The sequence below is a fragment of the Odocoileus virginianus genome, chromosome 17 (assembly GCF_023699985.2).
Source record: "Odocoileus virginianus isolate 20LAN1187 ecotype Illinois chromosome 17, Ovbor_1.2, whole genome shotgun sequence".
Classification (NCBI taxonomy): domain Eukaryota; kingdom Metazoa; phylum Chordata; class Mammalia; order Artiodactyla; family Cervidae; genus Odocoileus; species Odocoileus virginianus.
Window position 1 is genome coordinate 43,899,010 of NC_069690.1, and position 23,840 is coordinate 43,922,849.

Below are 23,840 nucleotides of genomic sequence, written 5' to 3' on the forward strand. Positions count from 1 at the left end.
AAATAAAAGTAAGTTCTGTTTCTCTGTCTTAAAGATAACTGTTCTTATCTTAGATGGTAGATTATGGGTGGGTTTTTCTGCTTTATTATTTCTTGTATTTTATACATTTTCTACAGTAAGCATTTATTACTTTATAATCAGGAAAAAGAAAAACTTAATGTGTATACAGTTGTATTCACTTTTAACTCAACAATATAACTATCAAAGTTCCAGTCCTTTGGAATTAATTTGCTGCTTGACTAACAGTAACAGAGTCGGACACGACTGAGCAAGTGAACTGATATGTATGGCTGAGTCTCTTCCCTATTCACCTGAAACTATCATAACATTTTTGTTAACTGGCTATACCCCAATACAAAATAAGAAGTTAAAAAAGTCAAATGACTTTTAAGTCAAATGACTTTAAAATTAAATTTTCTCCTGATGTATAAGTTCTACTGGCAAATGTCATCTCTACAGATAATAAAGCCTTACGACATTTATTAAATCAGTTTATCCCTTAATGTCCACCTTTTTCTTTGACTTGACATTCTTTTAGTATTAATTATTGGTAAAGCTTTAAAAAATATAATAAATTACTAATGAATTCTGAAACAAGCAAAAGTCACAGGGCTGCCCTGGTGGCTCGGTGGTAAAGGATCCCACCTGACAATGACGGAGACATGGGTTCAATTCCGACTCCGAAAGGTCCTGCATACCGAGGAGCAACTCAGCCTGTGCGCCCCAGCTACTGAGCCTGTGCTCTGGAGCCCGTGCTTTGCAACAGGAGAAGCTGCAGCAATGAAAAGTCCACACACCACAGCTAGAGAGTAACCTCCACTCTCTGCAACTACAGAAAAGCCCAGGCAGCAATAAAGACCCAGCACAGCTGAAAAAAAACCACAGAGGTAGAAATTAAATGAGAAAGAAGAGGAAAAGGGACCTGATTAGAGCACAGGGGACATTTTAGGGCATCTTAAGGTAAAAGCAGAGGGAGGAAGGGAGGGAAAGGCTACTACAGATGCCAGGCGAAGGAGTCTGGATTCGCTGATGAATCAGTGATCATTTTAGTTAAGTTTCTAATGAGACCACCTACAAAACTGAGAATACTGTGGCATGGTCATATGTCTTTATTTTCTTAAATTTATTTAACCTTTTCTCCTCAGAGGTCATCATTCATAATTTCTAGGTGATGATTTCTATCTAAATCATCATTAAGAAATCAGCCACTGCTGATAGAATTTCAAGATTACACAAATAAAAATGGATGCCAAAGCATAGTGGGAATATCCATGAGGCCTGAACTCTAGTTGCAGCTCCCTCCCTGGATGTTAAAGCTTACCCCGGTTTCTCACCTACAAAATAGCCAGGAGAGGAGACAGGGAAGGAGGGAACTTAGGTAAGCTTTCAGAGCTGCTCTGAGGATAGTCTCATGATTCCATGTCTTTTGCACAAACTGGCACTGAGATGCTCTTTAATATCTCAGAGTGGTCTGCTCTTGCCCTCAGTATTGTTTTAGATTGTCTGGGGTGAAGCTGCATGTTCCATAGTCAGTGCGCTCCGTGAACTCCCCTCCCTGCTGACCTCTTTCCTCCTGGCGGCACCGGGAGGATGGCTACGAAGCCAGCAGACCAAGAATTTGCTTCAGGGTAGAATCTAATGGAGAGTTTAAGTGTAGTTGTCTGCCTTGTTGTAGCATGATTTATTTGAAACATCCTTCCTTTGGTATTCAACTGAAACATTTAACTACCAAAAAAAGTTACAGACGTTTGAGCATCGAGAAATCAAATACATGCAGGATATGCAAAGAGGCCCCATTGCTCTCATTTCACTGTCCAGACTCTTGGTTGTTTTTAATAGTAGTCAGATTTTCCCCTGGATTTGGGGAAACCAAGAGCTGTAGGAGATGCGTGACAATACTTATCTTGCCAGCTTAAAGTAATGGCTTCTAATGAGTCTTTTCTCTGTGAGAGTAGTCTGTATTAATGAATAGTTACAGCTTAACTTTTGACTGTCAATTGATTAGCTAAAAGAAAGTGGTCTGACATCCTTTGCATCTGCTTACATTGTAAATGAAGCATACATGCCATTCATTCTAGATTGTTTTCTTTAGAACTTGTTGATACAGTATTCAACACTTGGGAATCAGAGATACAGACACTGTAACTGTAGGTACTTATTTTCCTGTTGAACATTCCAGTATAGTGTGTGTTATTCCAGGACCAGAAGAGAAAATGTAACAGAGAAGTGGAGGAGTGATCTGTGGCCCTTGACACCTACACTGAGATCACCATTCATTCATTCAACACAAGTGTATTTAATGGGTCACCACGTTCAAGGCGCTATGCTAGCCCTGGACCCATCAATAAAACCAGACAGACACAAGTCCTGTCCTCACAAGGGAAGACCAGAAATAAGTAGAATAAATGAGTTAAGTATATAGTATGTTAAAAGGTGATCCCTACTGTTGGGGGAGGCAAATAGAGCCTGATAAAGGGAGATGAAAGAGGGCCTTATGGGAAAAGTGGGCCTTATGGGAAAGGTGACACTCAAACAGAGCTCTGACTCTGAGGCAGAGAACCACGTGGCTGTATCAGGGAAAAGCATTCTAAGCAGAGGGAACATGGGAGTGTCTTTCGTGCACTAGGCGTGCTGTGCTCTGAACCGCAAGGACGGAGGTGAATCAAGCATGGCCCTGCCCCCAAGGAGTCGACAGGCTAGAAACAAGATTCAGGCTTGCAAATAAATGTAGTGGTAAAGTTGTACAAGCTCTATGGTAAGTAGAATTTTTTTCTTTTAATCTACATTGAACTAAATTAAAATATGAGTTGTTACTCCCATTTCAAGAAGGAAACTAGTATATGGGATGAACTGAAGCACCTCTTATCAGGAAAGCTTCGAAGCCTCTGCCCTGAGCTGATTTCTCCTCGGAGTCACTGCCTCATCAAGGCGCCTCACTCTTGCCCGCTGCCACAGCTACTTCTGAGGGGTATTTGATCTTTAGCTGTAGGCCTCGTCTGGGCCTCGCTGTCACCCTAGCTAAGCTGAAGATTGGAGCACTCATCTCCCCTGAACAGAGTGCATCTTGGCCCTCTGGAAGAGTGTGCTCTCTCAGCATCTTTTGAGGCCAGTGCCCTGCCTGTCTTGTTAGAAAGAGGAATTCTCAGGTGCCCAGTGCTCATCCGCCTGACCTGAGGTCACAGATTCCTGACATCCCAATCCCAGGCAGAGTATGGCTTTTCAGGTTCCTCTCAAGACCATCTCACTTCCTTTCCTTCCTGCCTCCCCTGACAGTGATGGCAGAGGTCCCCATCCCCCAAGTATCCTCACCTCCTGCTCTTCTCTGACAGGTAGAAATAGGATTTTTAATCCCATTTTTATGGTTGAAGAGGAGACAGATGCTGAGAAGTTCAGTAATCTAACCCACATCACCCAGGTGTGAATGACGGAGCCTGTATTTGTGGCACCAAGCCCCTATCTGTCAGGGAACTTGCCTCTCCTCCCTTGCTTTCAGCCCACCCTGGGCTTGCATTTAAAAGGGAGGCATGTGTGTGCATCACTGATGAAAAGATGCAGGTGCTCCCTGGGCGCACATGCTCTGAGACCTTATTTCAGAGTTGCCCTTCTTATAGCAGCCCCCTCAGGCCTCTGGACCGCCCGGCATGAGACTACTAGGATCATCTTTCTCTTCATCACAGTTCTTCTTCCTCCAGCACCTTCTTTAGTTTCTTGTTGCTTTTTATACTAAACTTCCTTCCTTAGTTTAGTATTTGGAGTATTCCCCTTTTTTTTGGCTACCTACTCCCCTCTGCTCTAAGAAGCCTCTGTTTTGAGCCCTTAGTGCTCTAGCTCAGCTGCTTCCACCACCCACGGGGGAATTAGGAGACTCATTCCTTCTCCTCCAGGGCCTCCTCTTCACCAGCGTCTCTGTGATGCTACAGGAATCTTCCCAGAAGACCCTGTGCCTTTACTCATCCGTGTGTGATGGTGTGTTCCTTGGTCTCTGAATATTTACTCACTCTCCCCAGCTGGATCGTACTCACTTTGGAGGCACAAACCTAATCTCATAATTCTATACATACTTGAACAGAGTCAATTCGTGTTCATGATCTGATCAGCTAATCTATTTTATCTTTTACTTCCTGGGCTTATAAATTCCAAATTCAGAGAACCTTCACTTTTATTTACAAAAGCTTCAAATTCTAACAACGAGAAAATAAAGTTTAAGGCTCCCGACACACTCACTTCTTAATCCATTTCAGGGTTTCCAATTGTTCCCAGTTCATTCTTCTCACCCAGGGTGTATTGCCCTTGCTCAGCGCTGAATGATACGGAAAGAATTGGCCTTTCTTTACTCCATAACTGACTTTACTTTTGTTAGCAGGTTAAAATCAGCCCTTCCATTTCACTGCAGTATTACATTGGTGGCATTTTTATTTAAGGGAGAGGGAAAAAAAGAGCTTTCTTCCACATGAACTTTTGTTACAAATCAGTTTATTGGGGCCAATCAATGGGCAGGACCTATGAAAGGGTGTGGATTATCTGGTTAGTCCTTTGTGTGGCAAAAGGCTTAGATACTGCTTAGTACTTGGCTCATTCTTCATCATGTAAAGAAGTGTTTTTTTGAAGGATCAACACCTGACTGAGCCCTGCCTTTTTCATGGTAATGTTTTCACCTGAGTTGCTTCTTATAGTAGTAAGAATTAGTTAACTAATACTTATTTAACCTTGGAACAATGTTTATCATAATCCGATTGGCAGATAGTCATTTTATTTAGGCCTTTTCTTTATTGCATCAGAACTGGAAAATCTCAGGCAAGAGTATTCTGGGAACAGTTTTTTCCCAAGTTAAGTTATCTCTCTGCCTCTTTTCTTCCCATCAAGGGGCATGTTTTGGCACTATAGATTCAGACTGGTAGCCACACATTAACAAGTTGGATTTCTCTTTCTGGGTTGAGTTCTACTTCTGTTTTTAAAGTTGGCCTTCCCACCTCATGCTGCTGGCAACTTTTTCTCCAGAATGTTCTCCAGTGTGATTTAGGATATTAAATATATTCAGAGCTGGTTTTTCATGATAAAGCTGCCTCGTGAGTACTACCACTAATTAATATACAAAATGATCCAGCACAATTTAATTATTTGGTAATGTTTTTCGGTGTTTTCTTGAAGATGATGCTTACAAGTCAAGGCCCGAACTTGCCTGGGTCATGACCTCTCTGCAGTGTTTGCAGTCTTGTTAAACAAGAAGAAAAGCAAAACATAAATTAGCGTCTCCATTATAAGTTGCTCCACATTTCCCAGTCTTTCAACACTCTGAAGCACATAGTCACTGGTAATATAAGACAGAGTTTCACTAGGAAAATGGCCATTCAGCTTTTAGAATGGTTAGCAAGCCATTCTTCGAGGGCCAGTGTTGTCTTCTGTATGAGAGGAGCAAAATGAGGGAGCCTGAATTAGCGACTTAGGAACATTGAAAACCTAAAGAAAAAAAAGCAAAGTAACTACTTTTTTTTTAAAATTTTGTTCTTTTTAAAAATATTTATTTGGCTGTGCCAGGTCTTAGTTGCAGCATGTGGGATCTAGTTCCCTGACCAGGGATCAAACCTGAGCCCTCTGCATTGGGAGTATGGAGTGTTAGCCACTGGACCACCAGGGAAGTCCCAGCAGTTATCTTTAATTATAATGAAGATGTACCAGCCTATGTGGTTTTGAGATATGTTCCCAAATTTTCAGAATTTAACGTTGAAAAATAGCTTGAATGTAAAAAGCACCACTTTACTGTTACATAGTAGAAATTTATATGTCTTTAGTTAGTGTTAGTCACTCAGTCGTGTCTGACTCTTTGCGACCCCATAGACTGTAGCCCACCAGGCTCCTCTGTTAATGGGATTCTCCAGGCAAGAATACTGGAGTGGGTTGCCATTCCCTTCTCTAGAGGATCTTCCCAAACCAGGGATCAAGCCTGTGTCGCCTGCATTGCAGGCAGATGCTTTACCATCTGAGCCACCAGGAAGCCCCTTCGGTGTCTTTCTGTGTTCTTAATTACCCCCGACATCTCAGTTTTTGTTATTTTGCCTTTGGATTTATCTGTTTCTGCTCCTTCAGACTTGGAATGTCCTTCCCCTTCATCTCCAAGTCAACCCACTCACTTGTTAAGACAGTTCAGATGTTGTCTCCTCCAGGGGAAAAGGAGATGTTTCTCTGCCGCACGTTTCTTCTCTCTCACATGACATCCTGTACCTTTACCTCTGCCTCTCCATGTTGTATTCTAACGATCTCTTTTGTATCTGCCTCTCTGTATATGTAAGGTCTATTCCATATTCATCCAGAAGCTTGGTAAGGGTCTGTTGACAATGTGTTTGATTTTTAGCAAATTGATTTCTGGAATAATAACAATGATTACCCTTTAATCTCTATACTTCATAGGTATATTTCTCCCTCATAGTCTTTGCACAGGCACTTGATATGCCAGTTACTGCTTATACCAGAAAGCCTCAGCTTTGTTTCTTTGATAGGCCGTTGTTTATGTTCTTATGATATCTATTCTTGTCACAATAGATGGACAAAAACAATCAGTTAAGACTGAGAAAAGCTAGCATGCCTTATTAGCAATAGTGGTTTAATATTGACAAAACCCAAAGTGTAATTGTTTTGGTATCTGATCTTCAGTTTCTTTGGAGAAGGAAATGGCAACCCACTCCAGTACTCTTGCCTGGACAATCCCATGGATGGAGGAGCCTGGTAAGCTACAGTCCATGGGGTCGCTAAGAGTCAGACACGACTGACCGACTTCACTGTCACTTTTCACTTTCATGCACTGGAGAAGGAAATGGCAATCCACTCCAGTATTATGCCTGGAGAATCTCAGGGATAGAGGAGCCTGGTGGGCTGCCATTTATAGGGTCGCACAGAGTCGGACACGACTGAAGTGACTTAGCAGCAGCAGCAGCTTCAGTTTCTTAAAATCTTTAATTTTCACATAATAATTTTTTTATTCCCTCATTTATTTTAACGCCCTGAGTTTCTGAGGTCTGAGAATAGGTTGAATGATTGAATTAAAGTTTTATCTGTGTAATGAGTGTGTATCATAAATCTAGTGACATAGTTTAAAGTCCATTCTTCTTCCATTTTCCAAGTAAACATTTTTAAAATGTGTTTTTCTTCATGAAAAAAAGGCAGTATACAATTTTGGATTCTGGATTTGGTTTCCATTCTTGGTTCTATCATTTGTTAGTTATTGGACCTTGAACAGATTAGTCAAATCTATAAGACTTAATAGCTTCCACAGTAAAGTAGAGATAATACTGCTACTTAATTCTTGGGAGCACAATGGACATTGAATGAGAGGGATCTAAAGGGCACTGTGCTGCAGACAGGAGTGAGTGGGCATCTTCATCCTGAGTGGTGAGATACCCAACCCCTCCCCTCATCGATTCCCGCAAAATATGTTGGAAAGTAGGCTGTGTAGCCCTCAGGAAGGAGACTGAAAGATTCTCTGGGGAAAATGTACACATCCTGACCTTTGAGGGACCCCCAGTAATCAGCCAAGTCTTACCATCCTATCGTGAAACCCTCAGACTCAGAGCTTCCAGTTATTAGTTTAATTCTTAAATATGAATAGTCATCCAACAATCTCCAGGCCCTTGAAGAAAACCACCAATGAACGAATAAGGAGGGAAAAAAGGAACTCAGAGGAAACAAAGACAGAGCAGAGGAAATAAGAAAACATTTTTAAAATTTGCAGTATTCACAGAGATCTAAAATAGGGTAGTATCCGTGAAATATAACAGCATGTGATTGTTATAAAAAAAGAAACAGTCAGGAAATAAAGAGTGACTTACCTGAAGGTTTATAACTTATAGGATATAGAGATAAAGAAAAGGTTTTTTAAAAGTTAGAAGCAATAAGTCAGAAAATCAAAATGGCATCAGTCTTCTAGTCAGCAGCACTGAAAATTAAAAGACAATAGAACAATGACTTGATAATACTGAGGGGAAAATTACTTCTAGCCTTATTGTCTATACCTAGCCATACTATCAAGTATGAAGTGTACAATATTAATGATGGAATAAAGGCATTTCCAGGTCTTAAAGTTTTTACCTCTTATACACTTTTCCTCAGGAAGCTTTTGAAGTCTGTGTACCATGGAAGAGAGGGAATAAACGGGGGGAAAAAAAGGAGGACTAGGAGACATGGAATCTCGGAGAGAAGAAGGTTCTATAGCTATAACTTGTGCAGCCAGCATAGAGAACAGTCGGTTCAGATTGAGCTCTGAGAACAGAGGACTCCACGAGGGGAATGCCTTCAAGAAAAAACACCCAAGGGGTTTCTCTGATGGCTCAGTGGTAAAGAATCTGCCTGCCAATGCAGTAGACACGGGTTCAATCCCTGATCTGGGAACATCCTACATGCAACAGGGCAGCTGAGCCTGTGCACCGTGGCTGTCGAGCTTGTGCCTGGAACCCGTGCTCTGAGACAAGAGAAGCTTGGAACCCATGCACCATGGCGAGAGAGCAGCCCTTGCTCCCTGCAGCTGGAGCAAAAGCCCTCATGGAGCAGTGAGGGCCCAGCACAGCCAAAATAAATAAAATAAAGAAATAAAATTTTTAAAAATACACCCAAAACTTTAAAATTCCCTAACATGTCTGGACATATTGGCATGATATTTGTGGCTATATTTGTTTGGGGATGAACTTGTGATAAGTACCTGATGAACTAAGCAAAGGGGGAAAATGGCAATTATTAACTCTTTTTTTTTTAATTATTAACTCTTAACAAGAGCAAAATGTTGCCCAAGAAAAGATACTACATGGCTTAACCATAAATCATATTTATATAATCATAATAAATACTGAGTATAGATTTAACGAGAGATTGTGAAATAATTATATTGGAAGGATGAGAAAAGGGACATATTGGAGGTGCGGGGTTAGTGCAAAATTAGTATTAAATCTCCATCTTCCGTAATAGGAATTCAGGAAATAATATTTAAAGCCGAAAAGAAAGATCTAAAAATAAGAGAGTGCTATTTTTATTTAAAGATAAGAAAGTAAATACAAGAAGAAAAACCCAGAGAGTAGAAAATGGTTGCTTCTGGACTGTGGGAATCAGGAATGGTGGCCTAAGCCTGATACAGTTTTTAAACATTCCTTGTTACATTAGGGGGCTAAAAATTAAAATGAAGTTAAAAACATTAAATGAGACAGTTATGTGAAAAATATAGCACCATGCCTTTCACTGCTGCATAAATGTAAACAATTATTATTACCCGAAGACCTCTCCTAAAAAGCATTAATAAAGTCTTGCTAAGTGGGTGGCAAGGACTTTCATTCATTTTTTCCCCCCCTCAACCATACATATATTGAAATATGTGTATATTGGCTGTGGAGATGAATTGCAGACATACAGTAAAGTATCTTTCTGTTTGGTTTGTGTATTTTCCTGATTTACTGACCCGGGATGTTACTGATGTGGATGAGGAGAAAGAGCAGTTGCTTCTTTCTGAACCACGTGCTGAAGAAAGTGTTGCTTTTTTCCGAATCATGTTGTTGATAACATTTTTAAAATGATTTTTCAAGAGACTTCCCTAGCAGTCCAGCGATTAAGATTCCCCACTTCCATTGCAGGACAGGAAACTTAAGATCCCACACGCTGTGTGATGTGGCCAAAAAGAAGATTTTCAAGAGGATAGTTCTGAATTTTTTCCTTCTATTTTGTCTAAGCATTTGCATTTCTGCAATTAAATAAATGAGTGTTGTTCAGGCTTAGTCTAGTTTCCTAACAAGTTCTTCCCTTTGTATTTTAACACCTTTTCTCCCTCTGATCAGGGTCGCAAGCTTCTTATCATCGGGACCACGAGCCGCAAAGATGTGCTTCAGGAGATGGAAATGCTTAACGCCTTCAGCACCACCATCCACGTGCCCAACATCGCCACAGGGGAGCAGCTGCTGGAGGCTCTGGAGGTGAGCATGAGGGAGTGGAGTGCTCACTGCCCGACGGAAGGAGCTGCGGCTGCCCCAGGCACCGCACCCGCTGTTCAGTGTCTGTTAACACGGAACATGGAACCCAGGATACACCTCCAGTCACTTTCAGGAATTAGAGGAAAAAGAGAAATACAAGTCAGAGTGAAGTAATTCTTCATTCCTCAGTGGAAGCGGCATGCAGACTGCCAGGAATGAATTACTCTGTGCCCAGCATGACTAATGCATAGATTACATGGACCAGAAGCTTTGGGTAGGGGGAGGGAAGTAGAATAATCAATATATAGAAAATTCAGTTCTTCATAGTAGCATTCAATCCATTTACTTGCAGTTAATCAATTTGAGCAATAATTAAAGCCTTAAAGGAACCTTTTTATTAACAAGTTCATAATATGGAAATATTTTCTTTTTTGAGGATGACATAGTCTTTAATTTTTAAAAAAATGTATATCCTTTATTAAATTTTTGATTAATATTAGTGTTCACAAATGACTTGATGAAGTGTTAAGAAAGATTATTTAGTTATTTGTCAGCAGCGATAGAGTCAGGAAGGCTTCTTAAAATCCTCAAGACCTGTACAATTGGGCATATTCCCAACAAAATAGAAGCTGTATGATAAATGTTTCCAGCTTACCTGTTTGAGCAGTTTTTGTGCCGAGGTTGAGTGAGAGAATTAAATTTAGTCTGCTTTGACATATACAGATTATTCTTAGCATGGAATGTTAAAAATTTTAACTGATATTTATTATGGATTGGAGCTATTTTTCCCCCAGCAAACATATCTCTAAATTATACTGAAGGTCCATAAGAAAATAGGGTTTAAGATTCCAGTTTTCATTTTCATAATTGCACTTAATGGATTCAGAAAAGTCAGGTTGGATTTTAAAATATGAGAGAATTCTGTCAGCTTGAACCAGTCAGGAAGTTCTTATCACTATTCTTTTAAGGGTAAATGTGGAAATTAATGTTGTTGATGTCCTTATATAATGCTTTCCTTACTTTTATTGTTTTCGTAGCTATTGGGCAACTTCAAGGATGAAGAACGCACCACAATTACACAGCAAGTCAAAGGGAAGAAGGTCTGGATAGGAATCAAGAAGTTACTAATGTTGATTGAGATGTCCCTACAGGTAAGATGCTTCCTTCTCCATGTAGTTCAGACACAGAAGGTTCACAATATTATCCCAACAGGTGTTATCGTTCTCTCTCACTAAGGTTTTAAGTTGAAAGTCTCCTATATTATTTCCAGAGTCAAGTTGGTGTTAGTAACCTGTTTCTGAGATCCAACAACAACTTATTGGTACTTTCTTTCCTACTTAAAATTCAAAAATAGGAGAAATGATGATAAAATTAAATTTTAATTTATGGAGTCACTAGGTTTTACAGTTAGAAAGGACTTGAAAGAACAATTTCTGCCGCCCCCTCATTTTAGAAGTGAGGATCCTGAGAGTCCCACCAGTTGTCACTGAGTTAACCAAGGTCGCAGCTAGTGGTCTAACAGGGTGGAGGTGGAAGGACCTGGCACTGTCCATCAGAAGTCAGGAAGCAATGCACAGACACCAGAGCGGGCCTGGGAGACTGTTTCAAGGGACACGGTGATTGACTGTAGAGATTAGACAGAGGCTGTATATATTCTCTCCTGGCAGGACTCCTAGAATTTTCATGCAAACTACTATAGGGTTGAAGCATCCAGGATCACATAGAAAACTAAGCCCCAGGCTATTGCCTGGGCAAAAACAGATGAAACTTCTTTGAGACCTTCTCACGGCTACTGGCACCTTACCTTTCTTCTTTTTGTAACTCCACCCCCCACCCCCCACCTGTGCCCATCCTGTGTCTTCTTGTCCGTATCTGACATACTAGTTAGATACTAAATGTGTCGCTTCCAAGTTGTTTGAGTTCAGGGATCTTGCCTCTCACTCACTACTAAGTCCACAGCTCCTGGAACAGAGCTAGACGCATAGTCAGGCCCTCAGTCAATTTCTGTTGAATGAATCTCTCCTGGGTCCTCAGTGGACAGAATGGCTGCATTCTGAGCATCATGCATTAATGCTCAGTCCTGTTGTTCCAACAATATGGGCTGTGGGTGGCAGGGGTGAAATTTATTTAATTTACTGCTGAAATAGGCTCTTCGACCAATAACAGATTGCAATCACAAAGTGAACGCTTTTTTAATCTTTGCTGTTCAATTTATTTTAAAATTGTGGCTTTCAGAAACCTTCAGCTGGACTATTTTTAAGCCAGTTTATTTCTGTTTTTCCTTATGAGTAGTAAAGTTCCAGACTAATCACTTTGCTGAGGATTATTCTTGGTAAAGGTGCACATACATTTGTATTGGCTCTTTCCTTGGAAGAAATAAAGCTGTCATACAGTCAGCTCTGTGCTTCATTTCTTTAAGTTTCAGCACAACTTTTTTTCAATAATTGCATAGAAGAAACTATGTGGGTTTTTCTCCCCAATCCCTACCCCTTCCTCTCTTCCTTTGATGCCCGCAGGTCAGTGATCAAGTTAATGCCTCCTCTGTTTGTGGGGTGGAAAGTGAGAGTGGGGCACTCAGACCTAATCTTAAGCGACTGACACTTCATAGGCCTCTGAGTTTGAACCCCTTCACGTCAAATGGATTTCGTGCAGCTGAGTGAATTCTCTTTAGATCTGCCTTAGAGAGACCGAGTCTCAGTGAAGAGGCATGTAGTTTAGCCGAATATAAGTCATGTTACCTCTCTGTTCACCATACACAATTCTGTTAAAACTTGCACAGTGCTGAGGATCTGCTCTGACTGGATGTCACCTGAGGGAATAAAGTCATTTATCTAGATTACTTTTTTCCTCCCTTTCCCTTGACTTTTAATTCCATAGCTACAGGCAAGTCAGTAAGTCGTTGCTCACACATATTAAATATGTTTAATGGGCAAAGACCTGCAAGTACTGACTACAGCAGAGCTCCAGCCAGTTCCTTTTTTTTTGAAAAAGAACTTGACAATTGATTCATATGTAATTCTATTCCCAAAGAGGAAAAATGTTGCTCTTGTTAACTATTCACACTTTTTCTTAGTCCTTTGTAGTCTGACCTCTTAACTTTGATACATTCGAAACTTGGATTTTTGGGGGGATAGAAGAGAAGAAATCTTTAAAAAAAAAAAAAGTGGTTAGAGGGGGGAATCCAATTGCACATTTACCCACAGCTGCGCCGAGCATTTGAAAGCTATTCCTGGAGGGCAGGGAGTTCCCTCTTGGGGAACAGACTCTTGCCCTGGAACATTTTTTCAAAGTTAGGTGTGTTTCTTACAATAAAAATTCATCTTCAGGAATTAAAGCTGTTTTTAATGATCATTTTTTTTTTGACAACTTCACATCTCTGGTAGACCAGTGAGAATAAAAAAAAATTAAGCAAATTCATAGAAATATGAATATGAGGAACTTCCTTAGTGGTCCAGTGGATAGGACTCCATACTCCCAAAGCAGGGGGTCCAGATTCGATCCCTGGTCAGGGAACTAAATCCCACATACCTCACCTAAGACCTGGTGCAGCCTAAACAAATAAATAAATAAAATCAAAAAGAAAGAGAAAAGATATATAGTGAAAAATTTTTTAAAGAAATATGAAATGAAAATGAATAGGGATAATTAATAATAGCAACCCAGACCCTACAACCTGAGCGAGAACTGAGCCCCCCATCTTTTCTTAGACTCACAATGCTGTTCTCAGTCCCAGGAGACCTGGATTATCCAGAGAGCATGTCAGAGGAATCAGCCCCACTGATTTTCTTTTTTAGTTTCAACGCAACCGTTATTGTTAATTATGAAGAAAAAACTATGCCAGGCACACCAAGACTAAGAAAAGCTAAAGAATCACTCATACAGAGTTAATAGGCTATTTTTTCACTGTTTAATCAGCATCAATTGGCTTCTTCCATTTTGGTCCCACTTTCATGCCTTGGATGAGCCCTATGAATTGGATGCCATTCGCACCCCCATGAATGGCCAGCCCTGCTCTCACACGTGCTTCTCAGGGCCACCTCCTCACCCAGCACCAGCTAAGGGGGCGCTGGGCTAAGGTGCCTATGGATGACCTCATGCATATCGATTCTCTGTGCTCCAAAATCCTTCCTCACTTCCCTTGAGTGACATAGTCCACTTTGCTCTGTAGCAGACTCCTGGTTAAGGAGCAGGTAACACATTTCCGTGGCTCACCAAAGCCCTGAGAAAGTATTAAACCAATCATTTTCTTGGCATGAAGTAAGTGCATCGTTGTTAGAGGGCACCACTAACCCATCTTCTTTATTCCTTCTGATGTATTTAGATGGATCCTGAATACCGTGTGAGAAAATTCTTGGCCCTCTTAAGAGAAGAAGGAGCGTAAGTACATATGACAACTTGAGACCGCCAGCCAGACTCCCTGGTCTTGTAAACCCCTGTGTGCCTGTTCTAAGAGTGCTATACAGTGCCTGTGAATTTGAATTCTCAACCTCTCTTGGACAACTTTGTTTCCATTTATTAGAATTCTCCACTGTGTTGTAGGTCTAGGAGACCCAGCAAGGAAGTGGGTTGTACTGTTGGTTTGCTCTCCCTGTCCTGCTTCGCAAAACTTCCTTGTCACAAGGCAGGAAAAAGCACGATGGTACATATTTATTGGAACCTGCTTTTAAATGCATGGAGTGTAAACATTTTCTTTTGTGAAATGCTCTTCTAATGGCAAATGCATAGTGAAAAATGTAGAGAAACCACTAAGAAGCTTTTAGTGTGGTTTTGTGATGAAGGGCTTTCTGCAGACCCTTCATCTGTTTTTCGTGTGTGTTTTGGTTATTTCTTTTTCAGTAGCCCCCTCGACTATGACCATGAAATATTTTCAAATGCAAAGTGACCAAGCAGAGTGACCAAGGTGAAGATGGCCTGGGATCGTCACTTGACCTCCTCAAGATGCTGAACACAGTGAAATGTCCCCTGCCTTCGACACGTGCTCACACTGCATGACGAGTGCAATGAAACTCCCTTCCCTGTGCTTACTGAGATACTCCCTCTTGTGGAAGGTGTAAACTCGCTTTAGAATCCTGTGCTCACCTCTCCGTGTAAGCTGATTCCTTCTTGCTCAATTTTAAACGTGGAAAACATACTGTACTTATGAACACTACACGTTCTAAGCTCCCTACCACCACCACCCAAAAACTCTCAATAAACATACTGATGTTGCAAAACAGCAGTTGGCCTAGTAGAAGGAAGGCTTTCCACATGTAAACTAGGAGCCGTGACTAGAGGTACTGGGTTCAAAGGGATTCTCTCATATCTTCCCTGTGCTAACACTACAGGTCATTGGATAGTTGGTTCAAGTTTCTCCCAGAAGGCTGGTTATCTTTGCCTGAAGAAACAGGGCTATGAATTTCTAAGATGCTGTTCTCGATCATTTTCAGAGATGTTTCTAGGTTGCAATCAGGAGATCTTTCTTTATAGGAAGTCAGATTATTACCATGTTGGCTGTGCCATCCCTTTAATGCAAGTGATGTGCTCAGTGGTAAGAGATAACGCTGGTCATTACTACTCGGTAGATGTTGTTACAACCTGTGAGAGATGTGTATGGTAAAAGCATACACCCCAAAACAGAAAGGTGTCAACTCAAGTAACAACCCTCTCAGCACTCATTAGTGCCCAGGTCTAAGTGGGCCAATAATACTAAAGGCTTCTTTAGATCACCACTTTTCTTTTGTCCCTAGCTTAATGACTTACTTAGGATGTGTCCTTCCTTTATTTTAAATTATCTGTACTCCCTAGCATCTAAATAAAACACTCTTTTCCAGAAAAAAAAGAAACCACTTTCTAGCGCTCTCCCCTCAGTCATTTAACATCCATTCCAGTACACTGAAGACGTCTCCTTCCCCCTCTGCACGCTTCTTCCAAAGGGAAGGAGAACAGTAGTTCTGAGTTGGAAGAAATGTGATCAGGTCGTCATGTTTGGTGAGAAGACTCATGGAACACGCGTCCCTCCCCCACTGCTGCTGCAGCTTCGGCTCCGAGGACAGGAGCCACCTGGAGGTACTTAACGTGAGGCTTGGCACCAGGTGGTACTTGGGTGTCACCAAGTGGTCCGCGGTGCAGCTCTCTCCTCTGTCCCTGTGGTAGAAGATAAATTATCTCCAGATCTTTCTCTCTGTATATTTTTGGTAGATTTATATGTTGCATCTGCTTTCTTTTGGGTTTTCATCTCTAGCTTATTTTGTGGCTTAAAAAAAAAAGTGGATTGTATTGTAAAAATTCTGTGGTTCCTGGTGGCCAGTATCCTGGATCCCCTTATCTGTTTTAGATCTTGCCTCTTTTTTCTCTTCCCGTGAAAGCAGCATACATTGTATTAACTTATGTCTCTTGTTAAATAAGATTAATGTCTTTGTGTTTTGTCCAGAACTATATTGAAGAAATATAAATATTATATTGTTTAATGCAAATGAAGGAATGCAATAAAGAGTACATATACTTAAAAACATCCTGTAACAGACCAATGTTTTGTACAAGACAACATGCATAACTGACCAGAGTATATGAAGGGGCTCAGAAAAGCCCCTCCTTGTTATAACTAGTGTAAGGAGATGATGATTTTTATTTTAAAATCTCTGGCTTTAATTATTTAGAAAATATAATTAATTTAACAAATACAGTTCGATAGCCAGTTTTATATAAAGTTGGCACACAAGAAGAATCTTTATACCCCCTTTACTTATTTCCTCTTATTAAAAAACTGAAGTGTACCAAAGCCATTAAGCAGGTTAGCAATAAACCAGAAAGGAAAATTGTTTTCCAAGTAGAATTAGTCCTTCCCGTGACACATAACAAACTGAAAGATGTGAGATTCCTTCACATGGTTCATTTTGGTATCCTTCATCCATTTGGCATGTTTCTGAGCTTTGACGTCTTTTAGCCTAAACCCTGATGCTTAGAGGCGGCTCAGGGTAGGACTAACAGCCACCCAGAAAACCAGCAATACTTGTGGGGAGAGGTCAGCCTTAGAGCTTCTCTGACTGCAGAGTCAGACCCCTGGGAGCTGTCCACACCCTCCTGCGTGGAGGCATCTGAGGATCTCCCTGGTCCCTAGGAAACCTTGGGATTGGAGAGCTTCAGCCTTTTCAGAACTCTTCAGAGCTGATGCTAGGCAGAGCATGTATATAGCACAGCCTGGTGATAAAGCGATGGTGATGCCTCTGGCCGCTGCCTTAATTTCTTCTGCAGATGAACAGTTGACAGGCTACTTTTTGTCAGAAGATGTAATTGAAGCCTCAAAAAAGGGGGTTATTTTTTCCTTCCTAAAGTTTTACAACTTTACTGAAACACTTTTTTTTTTTTTAGTGTAACACAGAAAAACTGGATAATGGTAGTTAAACCTGAAATGTGTTTTAAGACTGCCTTTTCATATCCTAAGGGTTTCCCTTGTGGCTTAGCTGGTAAAGAATCCACCTTCAATGTGGGAGACCTGGGTTCGATCTCTGGGTTGGGAGGGTCCCCTGGAGACGGGAAAGGCTACCCACTCCAGTATTCTGGCCTAGAAAATTCCATGGACTGTTGCAGTCCATGGGGTTGTAAAAAGTCAAACACAGCTGAGCAGCTTTCACTTTCATATCCTAAAAATTACAGTGAACAGCCTAAGTTTCAGCAACAAGTCTTAAAGTAGATTCAAGTGTGTCTGATAATCAAATCCTGGTAAACAGACTTGTCGAAGCACTGAGTCAGCTATAAATAACCAACCCAGCCCAAACACAGAAGGTAAAGATTTCATTTTCCTTGCCTGACAACTTGATCCATCAGCCTCTTCAGAGAAGTGACTGGGAAAGGTGTGTATGAGAGTTCAGAAAAGCATGTAAATTTCAGAAGTTATTGCAAAATGACCCGAAGTTTCTCTTCAGCTTGGCAAGCGGTGCCGAGACTGGAGCCGGGCCCATGGAGGGCGTGTGCTGTGTGGACACCGTGGCATTAAGATGCAGGAGATGGCGCCTGCGATCGGCAGGAATCCCAAGGAGTGGAGACAGTTTGCAAGGAGGACTTGGCTTTGAAATTTTCCCAACGTACGGTCGCCACACAGCTGACTCTCTCACTCTATTTTTGGGAGTATAAGATGAATGCGGAGATAATGTTTTGCCTCCTAGCAAGTTCTCTGTTGAGCTAGGAGGAATGATGACACTATAGCAACCATAATTTTGATGAAATACCAACAACTTCACTGATATGTGTGTGTGTGTAGATCAGCCTCGCACATTAGCGCACTATCCTCGAACGCACCTAGAATAATGGCACCATCATCGTTCCCCGCTCTCTGCTTCTTCCTCCTTTATTTGTATCTCACCCTTGAACTGTCTCACAGACTTCCCTTCTTCCTTCATAAAGTAACACTGTTTGAAAAATAATAATGCTAAACTCATTACATTATCTTCTTTTTTTCTTTGGGGCTTTTTTTTTTTTTGGATCTTCCTCTTGTTTTTAGATGTTTAATAGTATTTATGCTTCTGGAGAAACTAAATGTTCAAGCACTGCTATAAACTGTGTTCTCTTTAATCATAGAACATAATTAATCATAGGATTACAAATGGGCTTGGTGAGTGTGACTAGGGACCATTTGAACATTTAGCAATTTTATAGGTTAAAAACAAGTACCCAAAATACTGGGGTCGATGAGTATTATTAGCTTTATGGAAAAGTGAAGCACAGAGACAAGCAGCCCATGAGACAGGAAGATCTGTGTCCTTTCCACGTCCCATTCACTGCACACATGAACCATTTCTGTGGATTCAGCCTTTCAGGTACTAAATAAAGACACGTCATGGGCACAAGAAAATTCATGGACTTCTAGGAGCCCTCACTCATCTGAGGTTACAGCACAGGCAGCCCACCTCCACCACAGAAGGCAGATTCTTCTGTTTTCCTGTTATTTCTTCTGTGAAGTGAGATGAATGTACTTAATTCCTAATAAAGGTAAATAAAGGGAGAGAAAACCTTTTTGCTGTGCCAGATAAACCGAAGGTGACATTTTATGGGCAGGCCTGAAGACCAAAGGATTGTCTGTGGTCATAAAACTGAGTTACAGCATCTGGTTGTTGAAAAGGCGTTACCTGTAAGCTTCGGGTGAGTCCTTTTGAAGCCACTGTCCAAGGAAAGCATGCCCTCCCTAGAGCATGCCCACTGGTGGGTCTGTTCTGGCCCAAATAAGTCTAACCCTTCCAGTGACACCCATTCTAGAGCCCAGGGCACACCATTTCTTCCTTCCCACCAAGCTACCCCAAAGGTTGGAGTGGAGCTAGTGGGGGAGGGCCATTTCCACTCAAAGTTCATTTTCAGGAGGGCAAATTCTATTTTCCCAAAATAGAGTCGAAAACATGGGTTTGAAAGGGATTAAGTTGGTGGCCATTAGCCTTGGTCCATAGCCCATGGTCCGTTAGCCTTGAGCCGTATCTTGAGTGTCTGTGACATTAATTTGTGCATTGGAAGTCTATGAGAGGACTTATTGCCCAAGTCACTCATGTCTAAAAGTCGAAATTCTTTTAGAAGCTGACTTAGAACAAAGAGAGCCTGTGAGAAAGCCCTTGAGTAGATCAGACCTATTATCCATGACATCTCAGGTGATCTTGCTGAGAAAACAGAGGAAGTGAACTTAAGTTGGGCCCCTCATTTCAGAGTGGAGGCTCCTACATTTAGAACCTGATATTCTGGACCTCCTGAGCATGAATCTGGAGACTCCACACATTGTACAATGTATCCGTTTTCAGTTTGTTTACCTTCTCTTTAATGACTTAACAGAAAAAAACTGCATGATGAAATATATTTTCTCCAAATATATATATATTTATATAATATATAATCTTAGTTAACTCAAAGGTATATACATTGTATAATAAATAATATTTATAAAAAGAGACTTTTTGAATATAAAATCAAAAAGATCAACAACTTCTACAACTTTTTACAAAACTTTGGATACAGCAGGTTGGTAGGAAATTTCTGTTGGATACTATGACCTGACTACGGCGAGAATAATTACAGTGCACTCAATGTACTATTATTAAATAATTACTTGTCAGCTACTTGAATACGCCCCAGAAACATGACTTTATCACTTTTAATATAGAATACATAGATAGGAAAAGACTGTTGTGAAAATTGGTATCCATTCTGCCAAAAGAATTCTCACATAAAGCAAGCATTATCTGGTTGACATGATTTAAAACTTTTTCAGTCTTAAGAGATGAGATGGGGAGGGGCATTTCAGACTCTCTAGAGGGGGTGGCATGTGGATCTTGAGCAGGGCTCGATGCCAGCAGATTCGGGTGTGCAGGCACGGCTTCTAGACGATCGTCTTGGGCGAACCTGCCTGAGCACGTAGGAAGATGGCTTAACCCGGTTTCTTAGGTCAGTGTTAGGCAGACCAGAGAGAGAAGGGGAAAAGGAAGAAGTCACTTGTTCTAACCTAGGCCCCTACTGCATCTCTTCTTTCTGATTCTCCTTAAGGCAGAGCCATTTGCCTCCACCGTGCTCACTTCCCCTAAGACCCTCCAGAGGACCCGCATGCATCAAGGAGAACTCAGCTGTGAGATGCTCTACCCCAGGGAGCAAGTGACGGCCTGCCCCACTTCGAACACCTAATCCTGATCCTCAGAGGCTGCATGGACTGATCAGTCTGCAGACTGATGCAGACTGCAGGACTGTGCAGGCGCACAGGTGAGGCCGGAAGACCTGTGTGAAGGAACTCTGCATTTCTGGCTCCTCACACAGACCAAAGGAAGAAAAGGATGCAGGACAACGTGTCCTCAGAGGACAGCAAAGGAAGGAATCATGTGTATCCTCCCCATCTGGTCAGATCGGAACTTGAGGAACAGACGGCCACTCTCCCTCTGACCCTCTGTCTCGTTTATACTCAGGTGACCTACAGTCCAACTGCTCAACCTGGAGTTTGTATGGAGAATCTGCAGGTGAGCAGGGCTGGGAGGGGCAGAATGGCCCCTTTAAAGACACCACTTTCTTCAGGAAGCCATCTAAGCTGGAGAAGTCTTGCCCCCTACACATAACCTATTTACAACGTTCACTACAAAAAGAAAAAAAAAGTACTGCGTTAATGGTGGAAACCGCAGAATGGTAGAAAAAGATTTTTGAGATCTGACTGCAGTTCACAAGAGCCTCTCGTGCAGAACAGGGTTACAGAGAAAAGGGGACTGAGAAGAACATACAGCTGCTCTTCAAACGCCCGGAACTCCCGGTTCTTCAAACTCAAAACCTGACTCTAACGATGGCTGTGGCCTCCCTACCACTTGATCCCAGCTAAACTTATGGCTTTTATCAGAATGTGAAAGTCTATCAGATTCGAATGGCAGTAGACAGAGAAAAAGAGACTGCGGGGCTTTGTCCTACTTCCTAACTCCCACCTCACAGGCATCTTGGAATGTCACCAGGAGAAGCCATCGGGAAACAGAATGTTGCCCACGTCGATGTCTTTACCACCAGGCAGAGCAGCTCACCTAAGCCCAGCCTGTTCTGTTGGAGTAGAAGTTGGTTTTTGTTTTCTTTTTCCATTTTTATTTTCTTTAACATGTGCAAAGATAAGCCTCGGGTCTGTCCCTATCAGACCCTAGAGAACTGAAAAAGAAAGCCCCTTCTTTAAAAACCACACACCATCCAGAGTAAGGTGAGAAACTTAAGATGAGAGAGAGGGAGGGAGGCCCCCCAGGCAGCGGCGGGTTGGGTCCAGGTCATTTACCACACGTGCGTCTGGCAAGAGTCCTGATTCCATGCTGTCTGATGCTGAGGGCCGAGCCCAGCTCTGGGTCCTGCTTCCTGTAGGACTTCAGTGAATCTGCCCAGCCACACACTTCACCCGTTCCCAGTGCCCTTTGGGAAGCAAAGAGGAAGAATTAGGAACATGGTTGTTTCCCTGGAGGGACCACCCACAGGATGCAAAGCTCAGAGGCTGTTGGTTCAACGTCTCACTCAGCATGTCTCTTGAACTGGGAGGTAACAGGGGGGACTCAAGTGGCTGTCCCGTGCTCCTTACTCTCCCTGGGGTAAACCACTGAGGAAGGGCGTGTGAGCTACAGTAGGGCATCAGCATCTATACACTGGGATCCAAATCCTGCCTTTCCACCTTCTAGCCAGACAATAAAAAAGGCTGAGTGCCAAAGAATTGATGCTTTTGAACTGCTTTTCGAAGACTCTTTTGAGAGTCCCTTGAACAGCAAAGAGATCAAACCAGTCAATCCTAAAGGAAATTAACCCCAAATATTCATTGGAAGGACAGATGCTGAAGCTGAAGCTCCAATACTTTGGCCACCTGATGCAAAGAGCTGACTCAGTGGAAAAGACCCTGATGCTGGGAAAGAGGGAAGGCAGGAGGAGAAGGGGACAACAGAGGATGAGATGGTTGGATGCCGTCACCAACTCAATGGACATGAATTTGAACAAACTCCGGGAGATGGTGATGGACAGGGAAGCCCGGCTGCTGCAGTCCATGGGGTCACAGAGTCAGACACAACTGAGCAACTGAACAACAACCTTCTAGCTGGGGCTGGGGCAACAGGAAGCCCAGTCTAGGTAACTCGCCTGATAGAGGAACCTGTCTTGCGTAGAGACTAGGAGAAACCCTGCAGATCTAGGGCCCGATTGCCAACTTTGTAGACTCCTGTCCACTGTTTCTGTATCATGCTGTCCACGCAGAAGAAAGTCTATTGCATTATGAAAAATTCCTCCTCATGGGAGCACCAATGCGTACCTTCTCTTCATTTGTGTATGTATTTCAAGATGTGTGTGTGTGCTCAGATATGTATTTACATGTCACAAAAGATTTGAAGCCCAAAGGGCTCTGATGGGTGTTCCCCATCAACCCCGAACTCCTTGGCCAGTAGGAGACTTTTATGAGAGGAGAAACAGACTCAGCGAGATTCCAAAGACATGTCCAAAGTCTCGCAACGACTCGGTGACAGAGCCAGGACTTGGGGTTGCCAGGCCACCTGCCTCTTGTGCAGAGCCCTTTCTAGCTTGCTGCACTCACAGCATCAGGATGACAAAGGCGCAAAACTGGTCTTCGGGAGGTGGGAAATCGGAGGTTCTCCTGAGACAGCGAACACAGTCGACAAGCAGTGCAGAGGTTTTCTCCGTAAGGAAGGCCCTCCTATAAGGGAAAGGCTCGAGCTCCTCCTGAGAGTGTGGAGGGCACGCATCCTGCCCGGGGGCGCCCTGCCCTTGCCCACCTGCGCCAGCCCGTCTCGGAAGTTCCCATCCTGCCTGCGTCGGTGGATGAAAGCACAGGAGGGTAGCAGTGGTCTCGGCCTGTGGCTCCCAACCAGCAGCAGGCTGGAGGGGAGCTGCTCCTGGAGGCCAGGCTTCGGGATGGTCCCTCCTCCTTGGACCCTGTGTCAGGGCTCTTCATGTGCACAGGGCTCTCATCCACACAACAAGCCTGCGAGGGTCGTGGTTCTTATCTCTCAGTTCACAGATGAGGAAACCGGGGCTCAGAGAGGCAAAACCACTTGCCCCAAGTCGCTCAACAAAAACTGTTCGTCAAAAGGGCACCACATGGAGAGACAAGAATCCACATGTCCCAGAGCAAGGGCTCCATATATGAGAGGCCCAGGGGCACCATCTACTACGTCCATGTCGTATGTTCCACAGGGGGAAGTGCCATTCCATTTCAGAAACGGGGAATGTTGACTCTTAGGATCAGTATCAGATAACAGGTGGGGGATTTTTCTGGACACTGAGGGCCCACCCAGCACACCTCCTTTCCACTCAGGAGATGGCTTGGCTTCGCTCAGCTGCTTTCAGAGGGGAAGGGAGGAGAGGAGCTGGAACGGAGCTGTGACATCCTGGAGCCACTGCCAGGGCCTGGGCTGCTGCCAGAGTGGCCTCTGCAGAACCCACAGATCGGGG

At 42.6% G+C, this 23,840-nt stretch overlaps 2 protein-coding genes across 3 annotated transcripts in view; one reads left to right on the top strand and one right to left on the bottom strand.

Annotated features, from left to right (window-relative positions):
- The window catches only part of NSF (N-ethylmaleimide sensitive factor, vesicle fusing ATPase), a 148,796-nt gene extending 132,370 nt beyond the window's left edge, over positions 1–16,426 (top strand). The window contains exons 18-22 of one of the 2 annotated variants that reach the window (XM_020873383.2): positions 9,807–9,941; positions 10,976–11,089; positions 14,260–14,315; positions 14,478–14,577; positions 14,775–16,426. In XM_020873383.2, the coding sequence (XP_020729042.1) occupies positions 9,807–9,941; positions 10,976–11,089; positions 14,260–14,315; positions 14,478–14,577; positions 14,775–14,777 (408 nt within the window). In that variant the 3' untranslated portion in view covers positions 14,778–16,426. The remainder of the gene's footprint in view (positions 1–9,806; positions 9,942–10,975; positions 11,090–14,259; positions 14,316–14,477; positions 14,578–14,774) is intronic. The other variant, XM_020873384.2, reaches the window with a different exon arrangement.
- The window catches only part of WNT3 (Wnt family member 3), a 58,327-nt gene continuing 49,303 nt past the window's right edge, over positions 14,817–23,840 (bottom strand). Inside the window, exon 5 of the mRNA XM_020873479.2 lies at positions 14,817–21,806. The gene's annotated coding sequence lies outside the window, so the exon portion shown is untranslated. The remainder of the gene's footprint in view (positions 21,807–23,840) is intronic.